The sequence below is a fragment of the Petromyzon marinus genome, chromosome 41, assembly GCF_048934315.1.
Source record: "Petromyzon marinus isolate PM22_M1 ecotype Great Lakes invasive population chromosome 41, UKy_Petmar_22M1.pri1.0, whole genome shotgun sequence".
Lineage (NCBI taxonomy): Eukaryota > Metazoa > Chordata > Hyperoartia > Petromyzontiformes > Petromyzontidae > Petromyzon > Petromyzon marinus.
This window is the reverse complement of record NC_133707.1, coordinates 12,276,244-12,301,839: the sequence shown is the minus strand read 5'-3', so window position 1 is coordinate 12,301,839 and position 25,596 is coordinate 12,276,244. Positions and strand designations below refer to the sequence as shown.

The following is a 25,596-nucleotide window of genomic DNA, read 5'->3' as shown; positions in this document are numbered from 1 at the left end:
CTTGCACGTGGGTATTATTTAACCATACTTTCAGCTGGTCAGTGTGGCTTGAATGCGGGGACCATAGAGTACAGTACAGCACAATGGCAATACGCCTGGCCCAGAAGGGGCAGCCTGCCCCGCTTGTTACGGCGTTTCAGCGTTGGAGCGAGTGAGCACATTGAGTTGGGGCAGTATTCTCACATCGGAGCGAGTGCTTGGGTTCGTGGAAAACGCAATGCGTTCCGTGTTGATCGCACTGCGGCTGTGATTAAAAATATCGGCGAAGTTTTGGGCAATAGCCCTCCATCGCAGAAATAGGCTGGAGTGAGAGTTAAGGGTTGGAGACTGAACTTACCACCATAGGGCTTGATGAGAATTACATTTAAAAAATCAGAATATTTCTACTGGAGGAATCTGATGAGCAATGAAGCTCTTTTTCACATGTCCAGTAGATGCTTTCTAGTGACCAGTTTTTAGATGTGCGCATGCATAGTTATCTCGGAAGTTACTAGAGTAAGTGATATTCATAGAGCAACACTCGCCATGAACTATCTGAACAGCCACTACGCACCCTGAACGCTGAATAACCCCCCCCCCCCACTCGCCCTGAACCATGCATAAATGAATAAACCCAACATTCCCTCAACCATGAATAACCCCACTCGCCCTGAACTCTGAATTACTCCGCTTGTATCAATTACCCCACTCGCCCTGAACTCTGAATTACCCCACTTGCCCTGAACCATGAATAATCTCACTTGCCCTGAGTACAGTGCGAGCTGCTAGAGACGGAGGGGAAGGGAGTCGTGGTTTTGAGGCGGAGTGCGTTGCCGGCACGGCTCTAATAGGTGCCCGCTAACAGCACGTGCCGCTCACAGTGGGCTCTTTGTCAGCGTAGCTTGGGCTGTGTCGTGTAAGATAGTTGGGACTCGCGAGGGAAGACGCTGCTGCGGTCGAGAATCTGTTGAGAGACGCGAAGAGGGAGCTGCGATGGTGCCACTGTGTTAGCCAAGGGAGACGAGGGGACAGCGACGCGAGGAAGCGGGGAGAGCCTTAAGAGTCTCGGCAGGTGGAGAGGGCATGGGCGCGTAGAAAGGGAGAGGCGGGCGGGGAGCTGTGATGTTGCTGCTGTTGCTACTGCCCAGGGCCGCGCTGGGCCCGCGTGCGGCCCGCGCCGTCTCCACGTGGTCGCCAGTGGGCGCCGCGTTCAACGCGCGGCAGCAGCGGACCGCGGAGAGGCCGGGAGCGGGGACCCAGGTACCCAAAGCCCTCACCCCGTGATCCCGTGGTGCTGGTGGTGACCAACCCCCCAAGCGGTGACCCCCCCCCCCACTAACGTTGATCCCCCTCCCCCCTACGGTGAACCCACTTCATGACGGCCTTTGGCGGTGACCTTACGACCTCTAGCGATGACTTCACAAACTCTGGGTATTTAAGGTGCAGTCTCGCATCTGCGGCGAACGCGTTACAAAAATAATGCGTTAAACATAGGTATCTTCTTACAAAGGGTAAAGACCTTGACGTTTCAGTCGACAGATTTGCAATAAATACTGATGTTTGGAGTGAGAATCATACTGACTGGGGAGCGTGGCTGTGTGATTGGGTGACATCAGATGTGAAGAGGAGTCGAAGACTGATTTATTCTTCCAAGCACAGCCAAACTCGTTCCTCAAACCAACCCCGAACGCGCGATTCACCGCGCCCTTTAAACCCTTCCGAATCCACATCTCTGTCGAGCGCGCCGCGTGCGTGTGACGTCAATGCCCTTTAACCCTTGACCCCCGTCTCGTGTATTCCCGTGCGTGTGATTGGTGTGTGCGATGTTGAGTGCGGAGATTTAAGTGTCTGTGGTGCGAGTGTGTGAGGATGGCTCGGACATCCTCGACAGATGGAATATGGAGATGGAGGAGCGTCGTGAGTTATCCGTGTCGGAAGAATTCTCAACGCATTCCCGGAGGGAAAATGCAGTTATATCTATGGGACCTTTTTGCCAGTACTGGATAAAAAATTATGATAAATAATTAAAGGTTTTACCCTTGATGGCAATAAACAAATGTTAAGATGTTTAAACACCAAATAGTATATTTTGCAAGGCATGAAGTTGCATTAACTACACATACTTGTGGCAAAACATGCAAACATGCTCTTCCATAATCTAGGTTTTTTAGGTTACATCGTGTAAATGTGTCATTAAACCCGCCACAACCCGACACAGCCAATTAGTATGGTTTGTCACGTAAACATAACATGCCAATTTGTTACTAGTGCAGCACACCAGTGTGTTGGAAAGCAAAGCCACAAAATTTACAATCTGAGTACGACGTTTCGCCAGAAATTACAGGCGACAGCCAGATTTGCTATCCAACACACCGGTGTAATGTACTAGTAACGAATTGGCATGTTCTGTTTACGTGACAAACCTTACTAATTGGCTGTATCGGGTGGAGGCGGGTTTAACGACACATTTATATATTTACGCGATCTAACCCAACAAAACCTAAATTATGGATGATATTGGTCGCGAAAGCCTACGTGGTAAACAAACATGCTCATCCTTTTCATCAAAGTGCAGTTATCACGTGAAGGTGCAAATTGTGAACCCCGAGCCTATGGGTGCGCACATGTGCTAGCCATGGCAGGGTTCATACGTGCCGGGTATGTGTGGCTTCACCCAGAGGTACATAGTGATTGTCCAGAGTCTATATTGATTTTGACATAACGTGATCTTGTCACAACATTTTGGTACCCCATACTCAACTCCCCACTGTGTATGTATGCTGGAATGTTGTGCTCTGTATTATAACATTGACACATACGTTTTAACGTCTCCTTAAAGACTGGCATCGGAGTTGAGAAGGCGCACGAATATTACCAGTTTTAATTTCATATTGCATCGTGAAAATTGCATCTTAAAACACTGCATCGTTTATAAGACACACGGTTTTCACACACAGGCATAGGAAACCACAGAAATGGCACCAAAACTTTGCTGAGCTCTGTCGTCCTATACTGTACTGTATTGGAATGTTTAGCCACGTTATTAGTCTAAGTGATCAAAGTTGAGGAGGTTAATTGCTAAAGCTCTGTGTCTGTGTGCTGTTAAAACTAACCCAGCTCTCACCAGTTATGTTATAAATGTGTCTCGTATTTGGCTGCAATACATTTCAACATAAGCCACTTCGTTAACCTATCATTTGTGGCCGGGTCACTTCTGGAAAAAGAGCTGTATAGCTCAGTGGGCCTTACCTGGTAAAATAAAATTTGTAAAATTTTAGTGATGAAGCATAACGTGATACGTTGTAAATTTTGATTTAAAGCTTTCGTGACTGCAGTAATTCATATTCTTAGCTCTTTCGGTAAAGTCACGTTGAAGGGAAACAATAAAATAATAAAATATATATAAAACAATAAAAATTCTCGGACCGCATTCGTGAACACAAAGCAGACCTTAAACACGGTAGGACCAACACCTCGGCGTGGCAGATCATTGTTATAATTCAGTAGGCTCACATGACATTGACTTTTCCAAGACAGAGGTTCTTTGTAAGCCATCTGGCTACCATGAGAGATTCGTTCATGAGGCTATCCACATATAGAAGCACAGAGACAATTTCAACCGAGAAGATGGATTCTGGCTTAGCAATCATTGGAAAGATTTGATAAACCATTTCAGGTCTTAATTGATTGTTCACGCTTACAGTGGCTTTCAGACAGCATACATTAATTTTTCGTCTCCCCCCTCCTCTTTTCAGAACATAGATGGACTCGTCCTTCTAAATAAACTGCCAAATCGCTGCGCGTGGCGCTGACGTTTTTTATAAATAAATAAATGCACCGTTTAAAAATAAATTAATTTATGCAAACCGACACACCTGATGACGACCGTTTGTGTTATGGTCGAAACGTCGTGAGAATTTTTATTGTTTTATATATATTGTATTATTTTATTGTTTCCCTTCAACGTGACTTTACCGAAAGAGCTAAGAATATGTGATACGTTGTGTGGCGTGTTCCTATGTTTCAGGGTCTCTTTGGGGTTCCCGAGCTGAGCTCTCCTTCCGGGTTCCGCATTGCCCAGCGGGAAGCACTGGCGGCCACCGAGCGGCTGGTGGAGGATGCATGCCGTGCCCCGCCAGGTCCTCGCGTTGTGCAAATCTTTGACAAGCTCTCCGACAGCCTCTGCCAAGTCGCTGATCTGGTGAGAGGAATTCACAAGTCGATGTGCGCTCAAATGAGCATTGAGGCGGCGCTCATCTGTTTTACAGCCCTGAGCCAGTGTTGGACATGTAGGTGTGAGTCAGTCCCCACAAAGTGGTTACCTAATTTATTGACCCGGAGAGGATGATGGGCCGAATCAACACCTAACCAGGATTTTAACTTGCAACATTCCTGTTGCAAGTTGCTCGCTCTGCCGCTGAGCCACCTGGCTGGTTTTCACGTGACTGCCTTAATTACCCAACACAATGCATTTTGTTTCTTAAGTCTTTCCATCGGACAAGCACTGTTACTTTCCACTTTATCATCCTCAAAGTTGCGATGGGCCAAGTAAAGCCTTGGAGACTCAGGTGAAGAGACAAGCATCCACCTCTGTCCATGCAAACATTGACTAAACATTCACCTTGTGTGATCCTTTTTCAGGCCGATTTTGTTCGTGTCGCTCATCCCAGCGCTGAGTACCGAGATGCGGCAGACGAGGCCTGCATGACCATAGGCACTGTGGTGGAGAAGTGAGCGATCTTCTCTCAACGTTACGATGCTTGGGATTAAGACACGACATGTGTTGCTTCACTTAAAAGTCAAGCCAATGCAATGTCCTCAAATCAGCATTGAGGCATTGGTGCTTTCATCTTCTGTTTACAGCCCTATACCAGTGGTGGAAATTCTACTTATGGCATAGGAAAACTACTGTGGACTTCCCCACAAAGTAGTAGTCATTTTATCGACCCCAAAGGGTTGATGGGGCGAGTCAAGTCTCAGCTAGGATTTGAACTAGCAACCGTCTGATTGCGAGCCGTTCACTCTAGCGCTGAGCCATGTGGCTCCGTAGAGTGTTAATGCTCCCTTAACATTTGTGCATAATGCAGCCATTTCCATGCTTGCCTGGCATAAACATACACGCCGGGTGTCAAACATTGTTGAGAGCATCATGGGACCTCCTTTGCCAATATCGAAATATAAGAATATTCTTTTGAAATTTAAGAAAATTCTGATATGTTGATACTGGCAAAGGAGGTGTCATGAAGAATATTATATTTTGATACTGTCAAAGGAGGTCCCATGAAGGTCACATGATGTAGCTGCTCACCCCGAGCTCTCAATGTCCTGATAGTGCATTGTCTTTGTGCTGTTCGTCTTTTGGCGTCCGCTGGTCTAAAACTGTTTGAGATTAGGCTCTAAAGAAAGCTGTTTCTGGTGTGGACCAATCAGTTTCAAAGACAATGCAAGAGTATGTTTTTATTGTATTTTCACCACAAGTATATGTGGTTAATGCAGACATGATTCCTTGCGAAGGTTTCAGTTTGGTGTTTTAACATCTTAAGACCTGTTTTATTGCCAGAAAGGGGAAAACCTATTCTTATATTGGTGAGAGCATTGTGTATGAGGCTCCACTCAATATGTTGTCATTGATAGTTACACTTGTAAACATTTATTTAGTATGTAAACCTAAAATATAACAAGGTTAATATAAACTGACTTACGGTCACTCGTATATGAATATTGTAAAGTATCATTAATATTAACACTCTGTTGCTTTTCACGGTTGTTTAACACGATATTTGTAGGCTGAACACGAATGTGGATCTTTACAAGTCTCTCCGAAATGTTCTGGATGATAAGAATATTGCAAATTCCTTGGATCATGAAACAAGGCAAGGTTAAAATTAAGCTTGTCATCGGGGTTTACACATAAATGGTCATCCTTCACTTTTGTAGTGATACATAAAGCTTTCTTTGTTGCAATGCACACATCGGTGCTCCTGTTTTCACATCTCTGCTTTCCTCTTCCCTCTGTACCTCTACCTCAATCTCTATGGCATCTTTGTCTCCCCATGTCTTAGCTCTCGCCTCTCCCAGCATTACCGGTGTGATTTTAATGACTTTCCCATCTCCTTTACCTTGTCTAATTCAATTCCTTGTCATACACTCGTCATTCCTCTTCCGTTAAAGTTCCATATGAAATAGTAAAAAACATATCACAAGAAATATGTTGAATATAATGCTGAATTAACACGTGCCTTATTTACCCAGGGTAGCCGCACAGAGTCCAAAGACAGGGTCCTGGATTGGGATGTTTGGCCAGCAGCAATGCGTTTGTATGATTGTAAACTAAGATTATTTTTGAGTTTCAGGACTATCTCAACTGAAACGCTTTCCTATTACAGTAATACTCTGATTTACATCTCCCATTTCCCAAATGCGTCATTATTTTATTAATACCACTAGCTGATTTGCGTGGCCTTAATCCACACTTATGTCGCTGATAGCATTCGTCCTTTCTGGTATCTGTGGCCTCAGCCTTTCGCCTCCATCTACCCTGTCAATTGTTTTGTGTCATTTCGATATTCGTCTTCGCACCTTTAGGAATGCATCCACAACACAAACTGGGGTATTACTTAGTACCACCATCTTGAAGTGGAAGAATGTCTGTCCAATCGGTCACCCCCTGGGGTCAGGTCCACAGGTTTGCTGAGTATTTCCGTGAGATTTTGGGAGAGGGAAAACCTCTCTGTCCAAACAACACTTTGGTGCGGGGGTGGGGGGCGCGGACCCCCTACGTTCATGGTGGAGCCTTAAACGGTGGAGGAAGTAGCTACCCCCTTTCATGTAATTTGCATAGAGTGGCTAAGTAACATTTACAGATGCAATCAAACTTCTGTCTGCCTTCCTTTTACAGAAGAGTGGCAGAGCTCTTCCTTTTTGACTTTGAAATCAGTGGAATCCACCTCGATAAAGAAAAGGTGAGTGGCTTTTGTCAAGTATTTTAGTGTTGGCGGATGGTTTTATATGTAGTGACATTGGCGATGTCACTGTATGGTGCCGGCCCGGGAGGGTTGTGGTGTGCGATGTTCCTACGTCGCGGACAGCACTGGGTGGGTTGCTGTGTGATGCCAGCTTTACTATAGCACGGCGTGCGATGCACCGTCATTGTGTACACCCCATAGATCGGTGTAGTATCAGCCCTAGCGGGGCTTGGTGAGCGATGGGATAGCGCGGACACCACGTATAGCGTGTAGTGCGGGCTCACACAAGAGGGAGCGGGAGAGTGTCAGCCCAGGGACAGGGTTGCCCCGGGCCATGGCACTCTAGTTGACCCCACAGACACGTGATTAGTTATCTGGGTGGTCACCACCCTAGGCTGTATCTGGCAAAGGGGTAGTTACCCCTTTGTGTATTACGTGTTGGTATAAATGTGTTGCCTCTAAGAACAACGTCTGCGACTCAGTTGGACTCACTACATATACATGGAGTAGCATAGCCCAAAGGGTAGAGAATGTCGGCATCTCACATACGATGATTAGCGTAGCTAGAGGCGAGTCTTTAATGACTGATCTAACTGCAATACAGCTAGCCTGCGCTGACCAGAGTGGTGAAGTATAGTCACACACAACCCCTACATAAACCAACACGGTGTGGGGAGACCTTCATGCAGTAGTTTCTGTGATTGCTATTATTGGATGAGCAGCATTTGCCCGTAGCTGCACCAACTCTCCCGCACTGCAAAAACGCAGCGGAATTCAAGCAGAAGCTCAAGGCTCCCACCTGTTCAGGCTGGCATATGAAGGACTTTGAACTCTGGCTTCACGCCTTTCAATTCTTGATCGAACATTGCATCCAATTCACAAAATACGTGCACGTTATAGATTGCATTTAATATTATTCTAATCACAAAGGCTTGAGGGGATGGATTTTTTTCTCACATTGCTTAAAACTAATCTAAATGCATTGTCTTGCATTCCTCTCTCCTGCAGCGCCAAGAGGTGGTTGGACTTCACGTCGACCTCCTGGATTTAAACAGCGAATTCCTGACGGGGACCCACACGCCGAACCGCGTGGACATGCGTGCGCTGCCGCCCCACCTGCATCGGTGCTTCTCGCTTCAGGGGAACTACGTTTACATCAACGGCTTGTACTCCGACTCTCCAGATCACCTGGTATGCCTTTAGTCGAATGTGACCTTTCGTCGAATGTGTAACTTTTTGGTAAATCTTAAATTATTAGCAGCACAGTAAATCTGAAATAATTTAGCAGCCTCTTCAAAATGCACCCACATGTAAATGAAATGTAAAAAAATGTACTCGCTTGACATTGCAAGCATATAGCAGAATACGTGGCAGTGGTATTGTTTGATTCTGTACATCATAATTTAACGCAGATCATGGGGAACATTTAGATTTTCAGGGCGATCAAGCGTGAGAGAAAACTGGTATTAGAAAAGGTTTTTCTGCCATTGGTGAAGTAATACTGAATACCGTTATGCATGGCTTCATGGACCATGAAAAATCATTTTCTTTGGTCCCTTGCAGCCTAAATGTAGTGCATTTTACTCGATGTTTGGATTTTTTTTCCCAGCAATGTGTGTTTTAGTGATAACGGTCATTGTAATTTTCTCGTAATACTTTTTAAATGTAAAGTGTAATGTGACCTTCAGAGGGAGTGACGTGTGCCACCACCACAGGTGCGAGAGGCCGCATACCGGATCTTCTTGTATCCAAACGAGGCGCAGCTGGCGAGGCTGGACGCGCTGCTCTCATGCCGACACCGCATGGCCCGGCTGGTGGGATACGAGAGCTTTGCTCACCGGGCCCTGCGGGGCACCATGGCGCGCACGCCCGGTGACTTCCGCCACTCTCTCCACCACTCAGCGCTGACTCGTCCCTTTGTAAATACGCAGCGGGGCAGGGCAGAAGCGGTTGTAATTGAACTGCCATGAGGGTGCAACATTGCCGTTTTGTGATTTACGTCTCTGCCGCAAAGCCAGTGCCAAAACCCACAATGTAAATATTGCGCTTGGGTGTACTAGAGATTGTGTTAAATCAGCTACGTGCTCTGCTGCACGTGGCTGCTTGTAATCCAGCGCCGTAGAGGGAGCAGCAGCGAGGGCCAGGAGAATGCGGTACAGAAAAGTGTGGACTAATATCATCTATTACTTCTGTATAGGAGAGAGTGTTGCCCCATACATGCATGGGTTATTTTCCAGGTGCTACATTTTTCTCCCACATACATTAACACTCATTAATTGGCTGAAAATATCTTAACATATAGAGGACCACAGAGGTTGGGAAATTATTGGCACCTTCCAGCTTTGTGGTCCCTCAGCGATACTGAGATGCAATGTTAATGAAAGACGAATCAAATATATAAAAAATAAGCATGATCACCACATCAAATAGCAAGTCCCAATTCATCATCATCAGGTATGATCTATTCACTTCTGGATGAAAGTTTCCCCAATTTTATTTGCAATGATCCAAATGTATCACAACTTTGGGCAGTTGTCCATCTAATATAATCATCTCTGATTAGCACGGTTCACTACGTATGGTGCTATACATAAGCACAAAATAAATCCTAGTGTCTGCACTAAGTTTACAAATCCCTTAAGTGTTGTCAAGACAAAAATAGCACTAAGCTCATTAATGGTGATGTTCCCGGTGAGCCGTATCTCCGCTGCACATGTTCATACGGCCATTTTGGCCGCTTCGTCACCGATCGAGCCCATCCAGAGAAAATGCTGAGTACCTGATAAGAACCTCGGTTTCTCGCTTTTGTATTGTGCGCACGAGATGAGCGGATATGACAATAACACTTTGTTTATTCTCACCGAGAGGAAAATAAAAACCTAATAACAGCTACACTCGTCAATTGTAACACTTCTAATACATGCCCTGTATCTTTATGTTGTTATCCATTAAACTAATGCCACTCGTTTACTCTCGGCAAAACTGAACATCAAATCACATTGAAAATCCACCCCTTTTCCACTGAAAACATTGCAGTTTTACTTCTGAGCAATTACAAATGAGTGGCCATGTTTTAATTTTCCTCCAGCTTGTTTTGGTTGCTGTATTTGCATCGCTCGGTGTTGTCAGACATGAATTGCCTCAGGGTATCTCTCTTACAAATAGCCATTTCCTTGTGTCCTTCAGAAAATGTGACCGACTTTCTGGGGAAGCTGTCCACGCGACTTCAAGACAAGTGAGTTCCCAACTTCATTGTTACAATTTGGCAACGATGGCGATGATGGAGGATTAATAAAAAAGGCATTGGGATAGTGAGCGTATTGTCCCTTATAATCTGTGGGGCAATGTTTACAGTGCACAGACTTATCACAGAAAATGCTGTGTTGCAAATGGATTTTTATTTTTGTTCGACATTCCTGTTAAACGTGTAAAGCATCATCATTACATGAACATCGCTCTACGCGTCCTGACGTCGCTCCGACTTTCCCTCTCAGAACGCGGAACGATTACGAAATGATGAGGGGCACGCAAGCGAAATTACACCCGGGCAGCGGCGTAAGTCGTTCGGGGCACCCACGTCTCACCTTGCGTCACGCCACAATGCACCACGATCGCGGCTTGGGCTGCCGGTGAAACATTGAGCGCAATCAAACGTTTGGTTCTGTTGCGGTGCCCGCATAGGAGCCTGGCGGGGTTTGTGGGATCAAAGAGATTAATAATCTCTTGCACATCCGTGTGCTCTTGTGCTCGTTGGACGTGCTACGAAGGGGCTGGAGCAGTGCTGTGAACCCGGCGGTGAACCAAGTTAACCCCCCCCCCCCTCCCCTGCCTTCACCAACTCACACTGACCAGCGTGGTGAAGTACGGTAAAAAATATCCTGTGACCGACATGGCACAGGGAGGCCTTCATCCAGCAGTGGACTGACACCACTTTATAATAAACAGTTTTGTTACATATTTCTGACACTTATTCTCAGGTATAGAAACACTGAACAGTTGTGGGCCAAAATCGTTTTTTTGGGTTATATCACGTAAATATAAATGTGTTCTTAAACCCGCCACCACCCGACACAGCCAATTAGTGAAGTTTGTTACGTAAACAAAACATGCCAATTAGTTACTAGTTCAGCACACCAGTGTGTTGGAGAGTAAACTGACAATATTTACAATTCAAGTACTGTGACATTTCGCTGGTAATCACAACAGCTAGAATTGCCTTCATTTTCTACTCCTCTACCCTGGTAGCTGGATTGAATGCTGAATTCTAGGCCATCATGCTCCTGTAAGCCTTTGAGACATGTTGCTCAGGATTGTAAAGGGTTTTTGTCAGCGGTAGTTTAGGCCAGGGATCTCAGCATTCAACCTTTGTTAACAAGGTAGTGGAGTAGAGGATAAAGTAAAAGTCTTAAGACCAAGAGCCAGGCATTTATTGACTGGCTCAGGATAGCACTGGTATTGGAAAGTATAAGGAATGGCAGATGCCTGCGGAGAGAGGGACGGACATAGAACCCATTGGGTGGGTGTCGGGGGGGGGCGGCACAACACGTTCAGAAAGGGCGGACATGCTGGAGAGAGGGAGAGCTGATGGAGTTGTAGGGCAGGGTGGATGAGAGACATTGGACTGCGTAAGTGGAGCGTACGTGGAGAGAGGGGTCCTCGAAAGCAAGACACACCCGAAGTGAATCGGCTCTTCTCAATTCGTATAAGATCTGCGCGTCTCAGTGGACACTGGTAAAAGTATTTTACCAGTGTCCACTGTGTACATTAAATGATCTGATCACGTGAAACATCTTTGTATTATTCAAAATCGACAACATATACTTGAAGATTCCTGCTGCTCGGTGACGGACTGGTGATTGTGGTACAAAAAGTGTCAACCTTGTGAACACACACTCCTTTCATTTTTTAAATGTACACAACATCAGGATGCACACTTGTCGCTTGTGATTAGGTCTCTCTTGCAACAAGACTGAATGTGATTTATATACCTCCCTGTGCCATTCACATGCACCGTTGTTTTCAGCACCGATATTCTCTTTTGGATGCTGTCATACACTTTCCGTCCACAAGTCAAAAACTGAGTTGCGATGTCAAGTTGTGTGATGTAAATCGAGGTTGTTTGGAGATCTCTTTGACGAAATATTTCCTTTCCTTTAGGAATTAATGCCGTGGGATCACCCATACTACAGCGGTGTCTTAAGAGCAGAGAGGTAAAGTTTCCACACGAGCTGATTACACCTTTGAATTATATTTTGTTAATATTGGAACCAAAATGCAGTGACCGGAAATTGAAAAGCTTAGAGAAGTGTTGATGAAATTGTGCGCACAAACGCGTGTTTACCCATCACCTACAATAGGGTGGGGTAGGAGGCCTCCGTGGGCTACAAGGCCTTTTTGTCCTGGTGTTCACATGCACACTTAGGAATGAGCTTCCATAAGATATTTATTTTTTAACCATCTGGCTTGTGAACATGAACTGGCGCTTGCGAAGCAAACCATGGAACTATTTACAGTATCACATGCAAATGTCCAGTATTTCTTCTTACGAGTTTAATGCTTCCCATATTTGTTGAACCATAGCACATTTTATAACACTAATCATATGTGCATTTAAATACAGTACATTATTGTGTTCCTACTTACAAACCGTTTGACTTACGAATGGGTCTCAGGAACAGAACCCGTTAGTAAGTCGGGGACTGGCCTATATGAATATATAAGATATGTAGTGACATCGGGGATGTCACTCTATGGTGCCAGCCCGGGAGGGTCGTGGCGTGCGATGTTCCTATGACGCGGACAGCACTGGATGGGTTGCTGTGTGATGCCGGCTTTACTATAGCACGGCGTGCGATGCACCGTCATCACGTACACCCCGTAGATGTGTGTAGTACCAGCCCTAGCGGGGCTTGGTGAGCACTGGGATTGCGCGGGCACCACGCATAGCGTGTAGTGCGGGCTCCCACAAGGGGGAGCGGGAGAGCGTCAGCCCAGGGACAGGGTTGCCCCGGGCGATGGCACTCTAGTTGACCCCGTAGACACGTGACCCGGAGAGAGGGCGCCAGGTGAGGGGGGCTAGGGGGTGATCACGTGTTCGGGGTGAGCTCTCGAGAGGGATCGAGAGGGAGCAAGAACGCTCGAGAATGCGGGCGGGGCCTGGGCGGAGCCAGCCCCGACCCGGGAGGATATAAGGTGGGTCCCTGAGAAGGACCGGGGTCGCTTCGTTCTCCAAGCTGGAAGCTCTACAAGGCATCAACACATGGCCAGGACCCGAGTGAGGGTCCGACCCTTCGTAGCTGTAACTCCTCCATATAGTGTAGTTAGCTGGGTGGTCACCACCCTAGGCTGTGTCTGGTAAAGGGGCAGTTACCCCTTTGTGTATTACGTGTTGGTATAATAAATGTGTTGCTTATAAAGAACAACGTCTGCTACTCAGTTGGACTCACTACAGATATAAGATGAGTTCACTGCTTTGAGATGTGATGTCTGAGTACATTTCCTTATTTATTAAAATAAGTAACCTGGGTGATCGTCACTCAAGACGGAATGTCTCGGTTGCAAGGGTGTCGATCCTGGCGATTCACGCATACATGGCAAACACGTTACGACATGCGTGTGTACAAACACATTAGACAACTTACACAGTACTATACATTTACACAGTGGGCATCATATCTAGTCACACACATAAGAATAATAAATACGTGCGGCGTGGTGAGTAGTTGTCCATTGAGCCGCTAACACTACGGTGACGACTCTACACATACTCTCATTGGCGCCGTTCACATCTGGCCCAGGTACAACATCGAGCCGAGCCTCTACAGCCCGTTCTTCTCGTTGGGTTCCTGCATGGAGGGTCTAAATCAGCTCTTCACGCAGCTCTTTGGCGTGTCTCTCTACGCGGAGCAGGCCAACAGTGGGGAGCTGTGGAGCGAGGATGTGCGCAAGCTGGTGAGTGGAGCCATGCGTGGAGAGACTGGCCCCGCTATGCATTTGTGGAGCTCCAGCCGCTAGCTGAGGGTTAAGCGTGGAAATGAGCGGACCCCCAGTGATCACCAGAATGGGGAGATGCTGTGATGTAACAATGTGTGTGTGTTGCCTCAATCTGGCTCATTGGTATGTGTTGAATGTGCATTGTGAATCTGGTGGAAAGGTTCCAAGGTGTAAATTGCATTTATTTACCTGTGCAGCTACTAATGGCAGCATTTATAATAATTAACGATGCACTTCTCACATCTAAATCACTCAATTGTGGTTACGCATTGCAACAATCATTTCCACCCCAATGTCAGATTGGTGCCCACTTGCAGGCAGGTGCTGAGTTACCTTGTACCGCACAGGGACAGCTGCCACTGGGGGTGCCCTTCGAATGTGTTGAGAATAGATATGGTGCAAGGAGCTTGGAGTTGCTAAGGCAGGGGTTGGGCACTAAAATAACAATAAGAGCCATCTTATAAAAATTAGATTAAAAAAACTCTTTCAAGAGCCGCAATGCATGTGAATAGGAGACGGCGGTCCTAAATAGATAGATAGTCCTTAAAGAGCCGCATGCAGCTCCAGAGCTGCAGGGTGCCGACCCCTGTGCCAAGGCATTTAAGCAATCTCCATAAACATGCACAGATTATTATTGTTCTTCTGCCAGTCTTGATGAATCTCAGACAATGAACATGGAACCTTAAAAATTAGAAATGTGCGTATGTCTGGCTCTGCTTGGTTGCATCAATCAATGGTGACGTGTGGCATAAAGCCACAGAATGAAAACATATCCATAATTTGAAAGCGAATGACAGGGACTTGTCTGGGAGCAGGACTGCTGTGACGGTTGAGTAGCATGTGTTTCTGTAATAACTCGTGTTCATCACTTGCTCATCTCGGTCCTGGCACAGGCAGTCGTGCATGAAACGGAGGGGCTACTGGGATACATTTACTGCGATTTCTTCAGCCGCCCAGGAAAGCCTCAGCAGGTACTAAACAAGCAAACATTGCTACCCGGTGAGCAGAATGCCTACGCTCCACTAAAAACATAGGTGCCGCGGTGCCGAGATATTAACTCCCTCGCCTGGTATGCAGGAGGTTGTGGATTCAATCCCAACCCCGACACCTGTATATTTGTAGTTTGCATGTTCTCCCCTTGGTCACATAGAATTTTCTCCGGGTTCTCCGGTTTTTCCTCCACATTTAGAAACGTGCATTTCAAGAGTATTTTGGCTGGTGAGCCACTTTGTTGAGCTATCATTTGTGGCTAAGTCGATTCTGAAAAATAGCTGGATTGCTCAGTGGGCCTTACCTAGTGTAATGAGCGACTTCCGCGACACGTCGTGTAGAGGGTACTATTCTTTATTCCACGTACGGGCACAGCACAAGCCAACAGTATCGGCTTCCTCTCCAAGTACACACTTAGCTATTACGTTCTACAGACTACACACGGTTGATCACACGGTGGGTTCCGCCCGTCCGCTCCCGGTCTCGCCGCTGGCTGACGGCGTGCCGGGGAGGGCGGTGGAGCTCCGCAGGAGATCCGCCACGTGGCCGAACGACGGAGAGAGATGACGGCGAGCAGCGACTCAGTCCGGACCCAAGACTCCCCACACCGAGTCCGAGTCCGCCTCCGCTTATATTGCCGCAGGCGCGGCTAGGCTCCGGCCACGCCCTCTCGTGGAACTTTCTAGCCTGTCCTTGGAGTTTCTCGACCGGCCCCACCCTTGACCTTTGGCCCAGATTGGATAATGCTTATAGTGGTGCCTGTACCCGTGCTTCCCTTTTCCAACCAGTGGATGCCACTATCTCATTACACTAGTCAAATAAAAGATGTAGTTTAGTTTCATATTTCTCACAACAAAGAGAGATACAAACACTTAATGGCCAAGTTATAGACATCAGAATGCACACAATTCCATTTGTTATTCCTTATGCAAAGCTTCATCCTCACTGCCGATGCTACTACCCATTGTTCATGCGCTTCACTTCCCAAATCAAAATGCCCGATTAAGTGTGCACAGCACATTGTGATGTACAGTATGTGTACAGCAATTTGTCCGGCTGCTGTGTGTTGGCGTCACGGTCTGAAGACACAGAAGACTGCGACAAGGCCCCCTTTTGGGAAACCACTGCAGATCAAGTAAAACTCTGTGCCCGTTTTCGGGGTGGTCGTGCACTTTAAGTATTGCATGAATATCAAAATCATCACACGTAGTTAGCGAAGGACCATTGCGCCAAACATGTGACCTCTTGCAGCAGCATTCAATAAACTGCTTTTGCTGCCATATAGTACCGGTGTCTCGAGTTATTTGTTTGATCCACGTATCACGGAGCAACCACGGGGGCAGCACCATTCTTTAGAGGGTCGCAGTCCACTTTGAACATCAACTGCCAAAATGAGGTGCGCAATTTTCATGAGTTTGCACTGAATACCAAAGGTGCTCATGATTTGATTTGATTCTGCATGATGGTCATAAAGCAGTCAGGTTGACTGATGATCCGGCGCTCACAGATTCACTCCAGGTACTCGCCAGCGGTCAGTCTCCTTTTTACGCTTCTATTGCTACTTCCATGGTTACTGTTCCCGTGAATTTCACTCGATTCCTTCACCCGTGTTAATGACTCGATCTACCAGACTGTTTCGTTTCGACCACCATATTGCAGGTCACAACAACACACTCGCCCAATCACTCATGCACTCACCCACTCACAACACTGCACGTCAGAACGCTTCTCTTTCTGCTTCTTCCCTTATACCGCTCTACTTTGGAATTCCCTCGCATCTTTTTTTCAAATCTCTTGTAATCTTGCACATTAAAAAAAAGGTATCAACCTGTAGCTATTAAAAACCTCGATTGTGCTGTTTGTTACTGATCGCTTAACGGTTCGGGCCCTTGTGTTGCACTCAGCGATGTTGTTTAGAACTCTGTGTGTCATCACATGCCGTCCCGTGTGTCGTACCAGGACTGCCACTTCACGATCCGTGGGGGGCGCCAGCTGGAGGAGGGCGGCTACCAGCTACCCGTGGTGGTGCTGATGCTGAGCCTGCCGAGCCTCGCACAGGGCAGCGGCGGCGCCCCGACGCTGCTCTCCCCGGGCTCCATGGAGAACCTCTTCCACGAGATGGGCCACGCCATGCACTCTATGCTGGGGCGCACACGCTACCAGCACGTCACCGGTAGTGACGCCCGCTCCCCACCTCATCGCTCCCCACCTCATCGCTCCCCATAAATGCGGTTCCTCTAAACGAGCCATGTGTTCCTCTTTCTTGATCTCGTTCACAAAATATTGTTCAGTGAGCAGAGTTGTCGGTGTCCTGCTGTTTTGCCGATTGGTCCCAGTGACGCAGCCCCAGCAGAGTGAGCGAGTGGCTCGCTATACGACATCGAAATCAACAGTGCTTGGCTTGGCCTATGAAAGCACTCAAGTTCAGGTTAATTTGTTTACCCAGTTGGGAACTCAATAAAATAGGATCGTGTCATTTGGAAGAGTGACCTGGGTCTCCAAAAGTATGCTTTAATTATTATCCTGGCTCATGTTAATGCATTTTTTATGATGAAGTCTGTTTTCCTTAACCTTTTGAGACTTTGCTGTGCAGTTTTGTCACTGAACTGACGAGACAAATATGTCGTGTCATCAACAATGAACAGAAGTAGAACTGAACGTTTGTTGCCCCACGTGTATTTAACAGGCACAAGGTGTCCTACAGACTTTGCTGAAGTTCCGTCCATTCTCATGGAGTATTTTGCCAGTGACTACCGCGTGGTGTCTCAGTTCGCCAGGCATTACCAAACGGGCCAGGTTAGTACCTGAAACTGTTGTGCAGAGACGGCTTGCATGGCTCAGCAACGCCTCTGTTGTGCGGAACCCTCTTTTTTCTCGCAACTTCAGACACGGCCTTGTGTTTCTGGCGTTATCTGCCCTCAAAACGCAGCTCTCGGCTTTCAAATTGGACACAGCTTATGGGAAGATGAATCAGTGATTAGTGGTTTCCGTGTAATTAATAATCTCGTGTCACCGTCTTGACTTCCTGTGTTTGACTGAGACCTGGCATCGTCCTCTTGACTACTTTTCATTGAATGAGGCGACCCCATTAGGTTTCTATTTTCATAAGAAGCCCCGGTTATTTGGCTGGTGAGGGGGAGATCTGGAAATTATTCACACCCATACGGCAATCCTTTGTCCTTTGCCTTTACCAACATTTCAGTCATTTGAGCACGTAGCATTGGACTGGAGACCTCGTGCCCAGCCCCGTACTGTTAATATCGATGTATCACCCTCCCAAGTGTGAAGGACAGCTTCTGCGCTGTGTGCATCATAAACATTCGTAAAACCTTGGTGGCAGTAAAATTGTATTTTACTAAATGCGAACAAAACTTGGTGGCAGTAAAATTGTATTTTACTAAATGCGAACAAAACTGAGGCTGTATTTAATTAGCTCCCCTCTGCATTTATCTAAAATCAGTTCACATTTGTTAATAGATGGTCATGACAGGAGATCAGAAATCTTGGTGATGAATTTGACCAGTCCGTGTCCTTTGAGGCGCATGTATCTAGGGTGGTTAGAACTTTGTTATTTCACCTTACAAATATTGCCAGGCTGCGTCGATTTCTGTCTCCTAATGACTGAGAGAGACTGGCTCATGCTTTTGTGTTCTCCCAAACTTTATTATAGCAACGTATTAGTGTTCAGGATTCCAAGTAAGGTGCTGAGTAGTAGTCTCCAGCTTGTTCAGAATGCAGCTGCTAGGTATACATCGTGTCGCAAGCACATCACACCTGCCCTCTTGACTTTGCATTGGCTACCAGTCAAGTATCGAGTGGATTATAAGATTCTGCTCTCATTGGGTTAGCTCCACAATATTTGTACGAACTGAGCCATTCTTAAGCTCCAACGATGTCCCTGAGATCTTTGAATGGCATTCTTCTAAGTACTCCGAGGTCAAGGCTCTGTTCCTGGGGTGATTGGACTTTTGCCAGTGCAGCTCCCAGTACTATGGAACGCTTTGCCTTTGGTAATAAGACAATCATTCGTTAGAGCTATTTAAGTCTGTCTTTAAAACGCGCCTCTTTCAAATGGTTTTGGGCATTTTACCTAGTTTTGTTTATTTCCTGCTTTTCATACATGGGGCACATTTGGATCTAGAGATTAAATGTGCCTTACAAATGTAATTATTCTATTGTCAGGTGTCCTGGGGAGAGCGTTGGACAGAAGCCGTGGTGTAAATGCTGTCGCGAGCGCGCAAGTGCGGTTTTTTGCTGTTTAAGTCGCCCTGCGGAATCCTTCTCGGTGGCTGCTGAGCTCGGCTTCGAGCTACAGTGAGGGAAAAAAGTATTTGATCCCCTGCTGATATTGTACGTTTGCCCACTGACAAAGAAATGATCAGTCTATAATTTTAATAGTAGGTTTATTTGAACATTGAGAGACAGAATAACAACAACAAAAATCCAGAAAAACGCAAGTTAAAAATGTTATAAATTGATTTGCATTTTAATGAGGGAAATAAGTATTTAACCCCCTCTCAATCAGAAAGATTTCTGGCTCCCAGGTGTCTTTTAACGAGCTGAGATTAGGAGCACACTCTTAAAGGGAGTGCTCCTAATCTCAGCTTGTTACCTGTATAAAAGACACCTGTTCACAGAAGCACTCAATCAATCAGATTCCAATCTCTCTACCATGGCCAAGACCAAAGAGCTCTCCAAGGATGTCAGGGACAAGATTGTCGACCTACACAAGGCTGGAAAGGGCTACAAGACCATTGCCAAGCAGCTTGGTGAGAAGGTGACAACAGTTGGTGCGATTATTCGCAAATGGAAGAAACACAAAAGAACTGTCAATCTCCCTCGGCCTGGGGCTCAATGCAAGATCTCACCTCGTGGAGTTGCAATGATCATGAGAACGGTGAGGAATCAGCCCATAACTACACGGGAGGATCTTGTCAATGATCTCAAGGCAGCTGGGACCATAGTCACCAAGAAAACAATTGGTAACACACTACGCCGTGAAGGACTGAAATCCTGCAGCGCCCGCAAGGTCCCCCTGCTCAAGAAAGCACATATACATGCCCGTCTGAAGTTTGCCAATGAACATCTGAATGATTCAGAGGAAAACTGGGTGAAAGTGTTGTGGTCAGATGAGACCAAAATGGAGCTCTTTGGCATCAACTCAACTCGCCGTGTTTGGAGGAGGAGGAATGCTGCCTATGACCCCAAGAACACCATCCCCACCGTCAAACATGGAGGTGGAAACATATGCTTTGGGGGTGTTTTTCTGCTAAGGGGACAGGACAACTTCACCGCATCAAAGGGACGATGAACGGGGCCATGTACCGTCAAATCTTGGGTGAGAACCTCCTTCCCTCAGCCAGGGCATTGAAAATGGGTCGTGGATGGGTATTCCAGCATGACAATGACCCAAAACACACGGCCAAGGCAACAAAGGAGTGGCTCAAGAAGAAGCACATTAAGGTCTTGGAGTGGCCTAGCCAGTCTCCAGACCTTAATCCCATAGAAAATCTGTGGAGGGAGCTGAAGGTTCGAGTTGCCAAACGTCAGCCTCGAAACCTTAATGACTTGGAGAAGATCTGCAAAGAGGAGTGGGACAAAATCCCTCCTGAGATGTGTGCAAACCTGGTGGCCAACTACAAGAAACGTCTGACCTCTGTGATTGCCAACAAGGGTTTTGCCACCAAGTACTAAGTCATGTTTTGCAGAGGGGTCAAATATTTATTTCCCTCATTATAATGCAAATCAATTTTTAACATGCGTTTTTCTAGATTTTGTTGTTGTTATTCTGTCTCTCACTGTTCAAATAAACCTACCATTAAAATTATAGACTGATCATTTCTTTGTCAGTGGGCATATGTACAAAATCAGCAGGGGATCAAATACTTTTTGCCCTCACTGTATACAAGAGAAACAAATGCGCAGTGAACTAGGGTATCACGTTTTCGTATCGGTGACCCAGCGGCCTTGAGGATTTCTACAAATGCTCGATGGTGTAGAATTATATCACAGTTGTCTTCTGTGAAGCCACCACTGGTTTTTTTACCCTAATTTGTTGCTTTTCCAGCCGCTGTCAAAGAGCATGGTCACGCGTCTGTGCGAGTCGAAGAAAGTGTGCGCGTCGTCGGATTTACAGCTTCAGGTGAGGCAAAGGGGGGGTGTGTGGTGGCTCGCGGCCAGAACGTTTAATGACGGAGCTATTAACGCTGTTTGACGTTTTAAACATTATTGCTGTGCACACACGCATTTCCCCCCCCCCCCCTTCAATTAAACCAAATTTTCGACCACTTAATGGCTGTAAAACCAATGACGTACATTTTAAAAAGTTTTGTAATGTATGTATGTTGAACTTCTTTTGCACCTTATGTAGCCAACCGTGCTAAACAGAGGTGTGAAATATGTCAAATATGCATGCATCATCTGGAAAGTTTAGAGGAAGACATCTGTATAAGTGATTGCAAGTCTGATGTCATGCGCATGACAAAGTTACCAATATTTTATGATTTAGCTTATGTAGTAACCAGGGACTATTATTGAACACAAATTAGCATTCGTGTTTTTTTGCAACAACCTTTATAATTTAATCAATTTATATTGAACTAAGTAGAGTTTGTAAAACTGCGGTAAAAAATTTCGCGCCGATTTGGCATCAAGGACAAACTTTACCCATGCTTGTGGCTGCAATGCAAGCCGCGTTGCCCTAGAGGGCGGGGCCCACACGCTGGCGCCCAGGCACTTGCGAGGAAGAGGGCTCGGTGGTCCTGGTGAGCATCCTAGTGATGCGGCTGATGGTGGCGTCTCCCTGGCTCGTGTCTTCGTTTTGTTGGATCGTTCATTGCAACAAAAGTGGACACTTTTATCCTATCTATGGGACCTTTTTGCCAGTTTCAAAAATTATGAAAAAATAAGAATAGGTTTGACCCTTTCTGGAAATATTAAAGGTGTTAAGATGTTCAAACACCAAATAGGAACCTTTTGCAAGGCATCAAATCTGCATTAAACAGATTGCATTACTTGTGGCAAAACATGCAAACAAACATTTTAAGCAGCTTTTAGCCTGCTTAAATTCCGTCTCATGAGCGAGCATCATCCGTTAAAGGTAATTTCATTATTAAAATTCATTTTACACGTAAAAATTGTATTTTATTATGTCAGTGAAGTTAAAGGTCTATGTGGTGTATTCTTATTCGAATGACCATGAAGCGAAGGCTGTTCGGTTTGTAACTATAGCCGTGTTAGAGAACGCCAAATGGACGTAGTGAGGTCGCATCATTTACGAGGGTCGCGGGTTGAACTCTTGTGTCTCGTAGGTTTTTTACTCCATGCTGGACCAGCTCTACCATGGTGAACACCCTCTCAACAAGTCCACCACCGAGACCCTGATGGAGACCCATAGAAAATACTACGGCCTGCCCTACGTCCCCAACACGGTGTGTGTGCGCAGAGTGACCGCAGCAGGGAATCGGCAATGTCAGATTGGTGCACCCTTGGCTATTCAGCTTTAGCCCCAGCAGAATTGCTAATTAGGTGCTGCCACGCTTTAGCCAACGTGCGTGCGTCTGTGCGTGAGTTCCACGGCCACGGCCACGGCCACCCTTTGTATCGGTATGGACTGAGGACATTTCCATGGATTACACTATATGGTGGACCAAGCGAATCTACACTGTCATGTGCGGTTTGTGATCCTTCACCGTGTGTCTTGTTTAAGCAGTTGACTGGAACTTCCCGGGTTCTGTATTGTGCCCCCACGTTGACTTGGACCAGAGGAGTTGCCCTGTTCCACCATTCTTTGTGTGTGCCAGAGTGTACGGGAATGGCCCTTGTAAGAAAAGTGCCGTGTCAGTGATAGCGTGAACCCACTTTTGATAACGCCACCCAAAAACCCCTGAGCTGATGTGCTGCCTGATAAACCCATACTTCACCACGCTGTAAACTGAAGAAGGATCCCATTCCTTTACCGTATGGTGATTGGCTGTGCGCAGTGTTTGGATACTTGCGTGGCGATTTGTCACGTGTGGTGATTGACCGTGTGCGTTGTTTGGGTACACGTGCAGCGATTGGTCGCGTGTGGCGATTGGGTACGGATGCGGCAATTGCGTACGCTTACGGAGATTGGGTACTCATGCGGCAGTTGGTCGCACGTGGTGATTGGGTACGAGTATAGTGATTGGCCGCGTGTGGCAATTGGCCGGATGTGGCGATTGGTTGGGTATGACAATGACCCATGTGTGGTAATTGGGTACGCGTGTGGTGATTGGGTACGTGCGTGGTGTTCACGCAGGCTTGGCAGCTGAGGTTTAGCCACCTGGTGGGCTACGGAGCCAAGTACTACTCCTACCTGCTGTCTCGCGCTGTGGCCAGCATGCTGTGGCGGCAGTGCTTTAACCGAGATCCCTTCGACAGGTACAGTGCAGCTTTTAACAGATAGTTGGTGATGCAGAGCCCAGTACCACAGAGGTCCCAGGACCAGTTCACATATCATTCAACTCACACGGTAATCTATACTGTACATTTAACCTTTTCCTGAAATCGTTTGTCAGTTTTAATGTTGAGGACATCAAATGTATTTGAAACCAACAGTTATTCACCACCATTTAACGCAGAATCTAGTACGTGTGTTAACATGTTTCATGTGACTGATGACAGGGGAATGTTGGCTTAACTTCCTGACGTGACCCGCAACTTCGTTATGCCTGTGTGTGTCCTCGTTCAGAGCTGTTGGGGACCGATATCGCAACGAGATGTTGGCGCATGGAGGAGGGAAAGAGCCGATACTGATGGTAGAAGGTACTGGCCTTCACTATTTGCCATCACACAGTGATGATCGTTAGCACTCGCCTACCTCGTCACTTGCAAGTTAAATACTCTCTACTCTAGCAAAGCCTATTGGATTATTTTATCGCACCGCGTGTTACTCAATTGGGATTATACACAGCGGCAATCATCGCCCACCGTACTGCGAAAACTTGGCAGGACCCTCCTAAAAATGAGTTGAGACTTGGTGAGGCTTTTCTGGGTAAATAAGCAACCACAGGTGGCTCGCATAATAATAACAATAATAATTAATGTTTCACTGCTCGTCGTCGTCTTGTCACGCTCCAGACGAGTTGCTTGGCTGTGCGATGGGTGGGTCTGCTCTTGTCTTGCTCGCTCGCTGTTTGTGGTCACCTGCTCGCCTCGAGCATACGCCCAATACTGAAACGCCTTCTCACCAAGTCCTCTTCCTCGACTCTCGCGAAACGTGCGTGATTCTTGTGCTTGTGTCGCAAATCAGCGGAGTTTCGCCAACCCTGCAAATCTATTGAGGCGCTGCCACTGCCCAAATGACACAACGCATCGGGCCCACCCAAGGCTAACTCGCGCAGTGTGCACTTCACCTTGCGAATGCTTTGTGATGCAAAATTTTATCTCGGCGAGTAGCTTCGTGGTGGCTGTGAGCGCCGTGTCCGTGCCCTCGAGTATAACGCGGGCGCTGTTGTTGCAGGGATGCTTCAGAAGAGGCCGACTGTCGACGACTTTGTCGACGCTTTGGTCAGTGACCTGGACCACGACTTTGAGGCATTTATCATGGACCCGGAATAAAATATTGGGTTCCTCCTGCATCATTTCATCGGTGTCTTTGTAGGACTTTAAGAAAGTAAGGGACCCCTGGGATTATTTATCTTTTGGTTAATTGAAAACCTGAATTCATGTAATCACTTAGGGTTGAATTTTTTTATGCTCTTTGGTTCTTTCGGTAATGTCCCGTAGAAAGAATATAAATTAAATAATAGAATACAACTTTTAGATAACAACACAAGCAGTCGTAATCAGATAGAACTAAAAAAGAGATAAAACACAGACACGGAGACACACAGACAGACACACAAGCAGAGAGAGACACAAAATAGAAAGGGACACACAACATAGACACACAGAGACTCTCTGTGTGTCTATGTTATGTGTCTCTGTGTGTCTCTGTGTCTGTGTTTTGTCTCTCTTTCAAATTTAGTTCTACCTGATGACGACTGCTTTTGGTGCAATCGAAACGTCGTATTCTATTATTTAATTTATTTTCTTTCTACGTGACTTTACCGAAAGAACCAGAGTAATTCCTGCAGTCACGAAAGCTTCAAATCAAGTTTTTGTTTATGTTTTAGCAATTCCAAGATAAGCGCCTGGTTGCTGATTGTCCCACGCTAGCCACTGTGTAACGGGCTCATTGGCATAAGTAGCGACCGCAGGTTGCCTAACCAGCCACGTGTTTGCGTTGCGTGAACATGCGCATTTCACACCGCCACAGTATCCACGCCTTGAAATTGTAAACATAACATTTACATTCAAATGTAACGCGGGCATGTAAAAACGTGTTTTGCATTTTAAATGATAAAGTTCCTGCGTACACGAATACTGTCTCTTCATCGTCATCTCCAAATAGTCTCTGCTCCTGCTGCCCATGAGAGTCCCCTCCATATCTTCCTGTCTCTGCTGCTGTTATTCTCGGCTCCCCCTGCGCCGAATCTGTCTGCTGCTCCGAGCGATTTCCTCCTCTCCGTCGTCTGCCGTGCGTCGGTTGACTTTGCGTCGGCTCCTGTGGATGCCTCTTCGCTGTCTCTGTCCCAAGTGGATGGGTGGTGATGCGGGTGGGCCAGCAGTAGGACGCTCGTCGCTTTCTATTTGCAGAGGTTCA

The 25,596-nt window shown here is 46.5% G+C and overlaps 1 protein-coding gene across 3 annotated transcripts; it reads left to right on the top strand.

The window, feature by feature from the left end:
- Window positions 1-694: 694 nt before the first annotated feature.
- On the top strand, window positions 695-25,314 carry MIPEP (mitochondrial intermediate peptidase). Of its 3 annotated transcripts, none has more exons than XM_032969410.2 (19): window positions 695-1,239; window positions 4,007-4,180; window positions 4,621-4,709; window positions 5,766-5,852; window positions 6,878-6,941; window positions 7,953-8,135; window positions 8,660-8,816; window positions 10,131-10,179; window positions 10,439-10,499; window positions 12,102-12,154; window positions 13,742-13,895; window positions 14,831-14,908; window positions 16,887-17,100; window positions 17,614-17,723; window positions 20,995-21,069; window positions 22,238-22,357; window positions 23,209-23,330; window positions 23,641-23,714; window positions 24,412-25,314. In XM_032969410.2, the coding sequence occupies exons 1-19, from the start codon at window positions 1,102-1,104 to the stop codon at window positions 24,507-24,509; spliced, it is 2,100 nt and encodes a 699-aa protein (XP_032825301.2). In that variant the 5' UTR covers window positions 695-1,101; the 3' UTR covers window positions 24,510-25,314. The 3 variants fall into 3 exon arrangements, with proteins under 3 accessions (XP_032825301.2, XP_032825302.2, XP_075929294.1); XM_076073179.1 differs by lacking the exon at window positions 695-1,239 and adding an exon at window positions 1,381-1,896; XM_032969411.2 differs by lacking the exon at window positions 5,766-5,852.
- Window positions 25,315-25,596: the final 282 nt, after the last annotated feature.

Coding starts and splice junctions, on each gene's coding strand:
- MIPEP (XM_032969410.2), top strand. CDS start 1,102: ATGTTGCTGCTGTTGCTACTGCCCAGGGCCGCGCTGGGCCCGCGTGCG. Junction 6,942..7,952: donor TCCACCTCGATAAAGAAAAG/GTGAGTGGCTTT, acceptor TCTCTCCTGCAG/CGCCAAGAGGTGGTTGGACT. Junction 8,136..8,659: donor CCGACTCTCCAGATCACCTG/GTATGCCTTTAG, acceptor CCACCACCACAG/GTGCGAGAGGCCGCATACCG.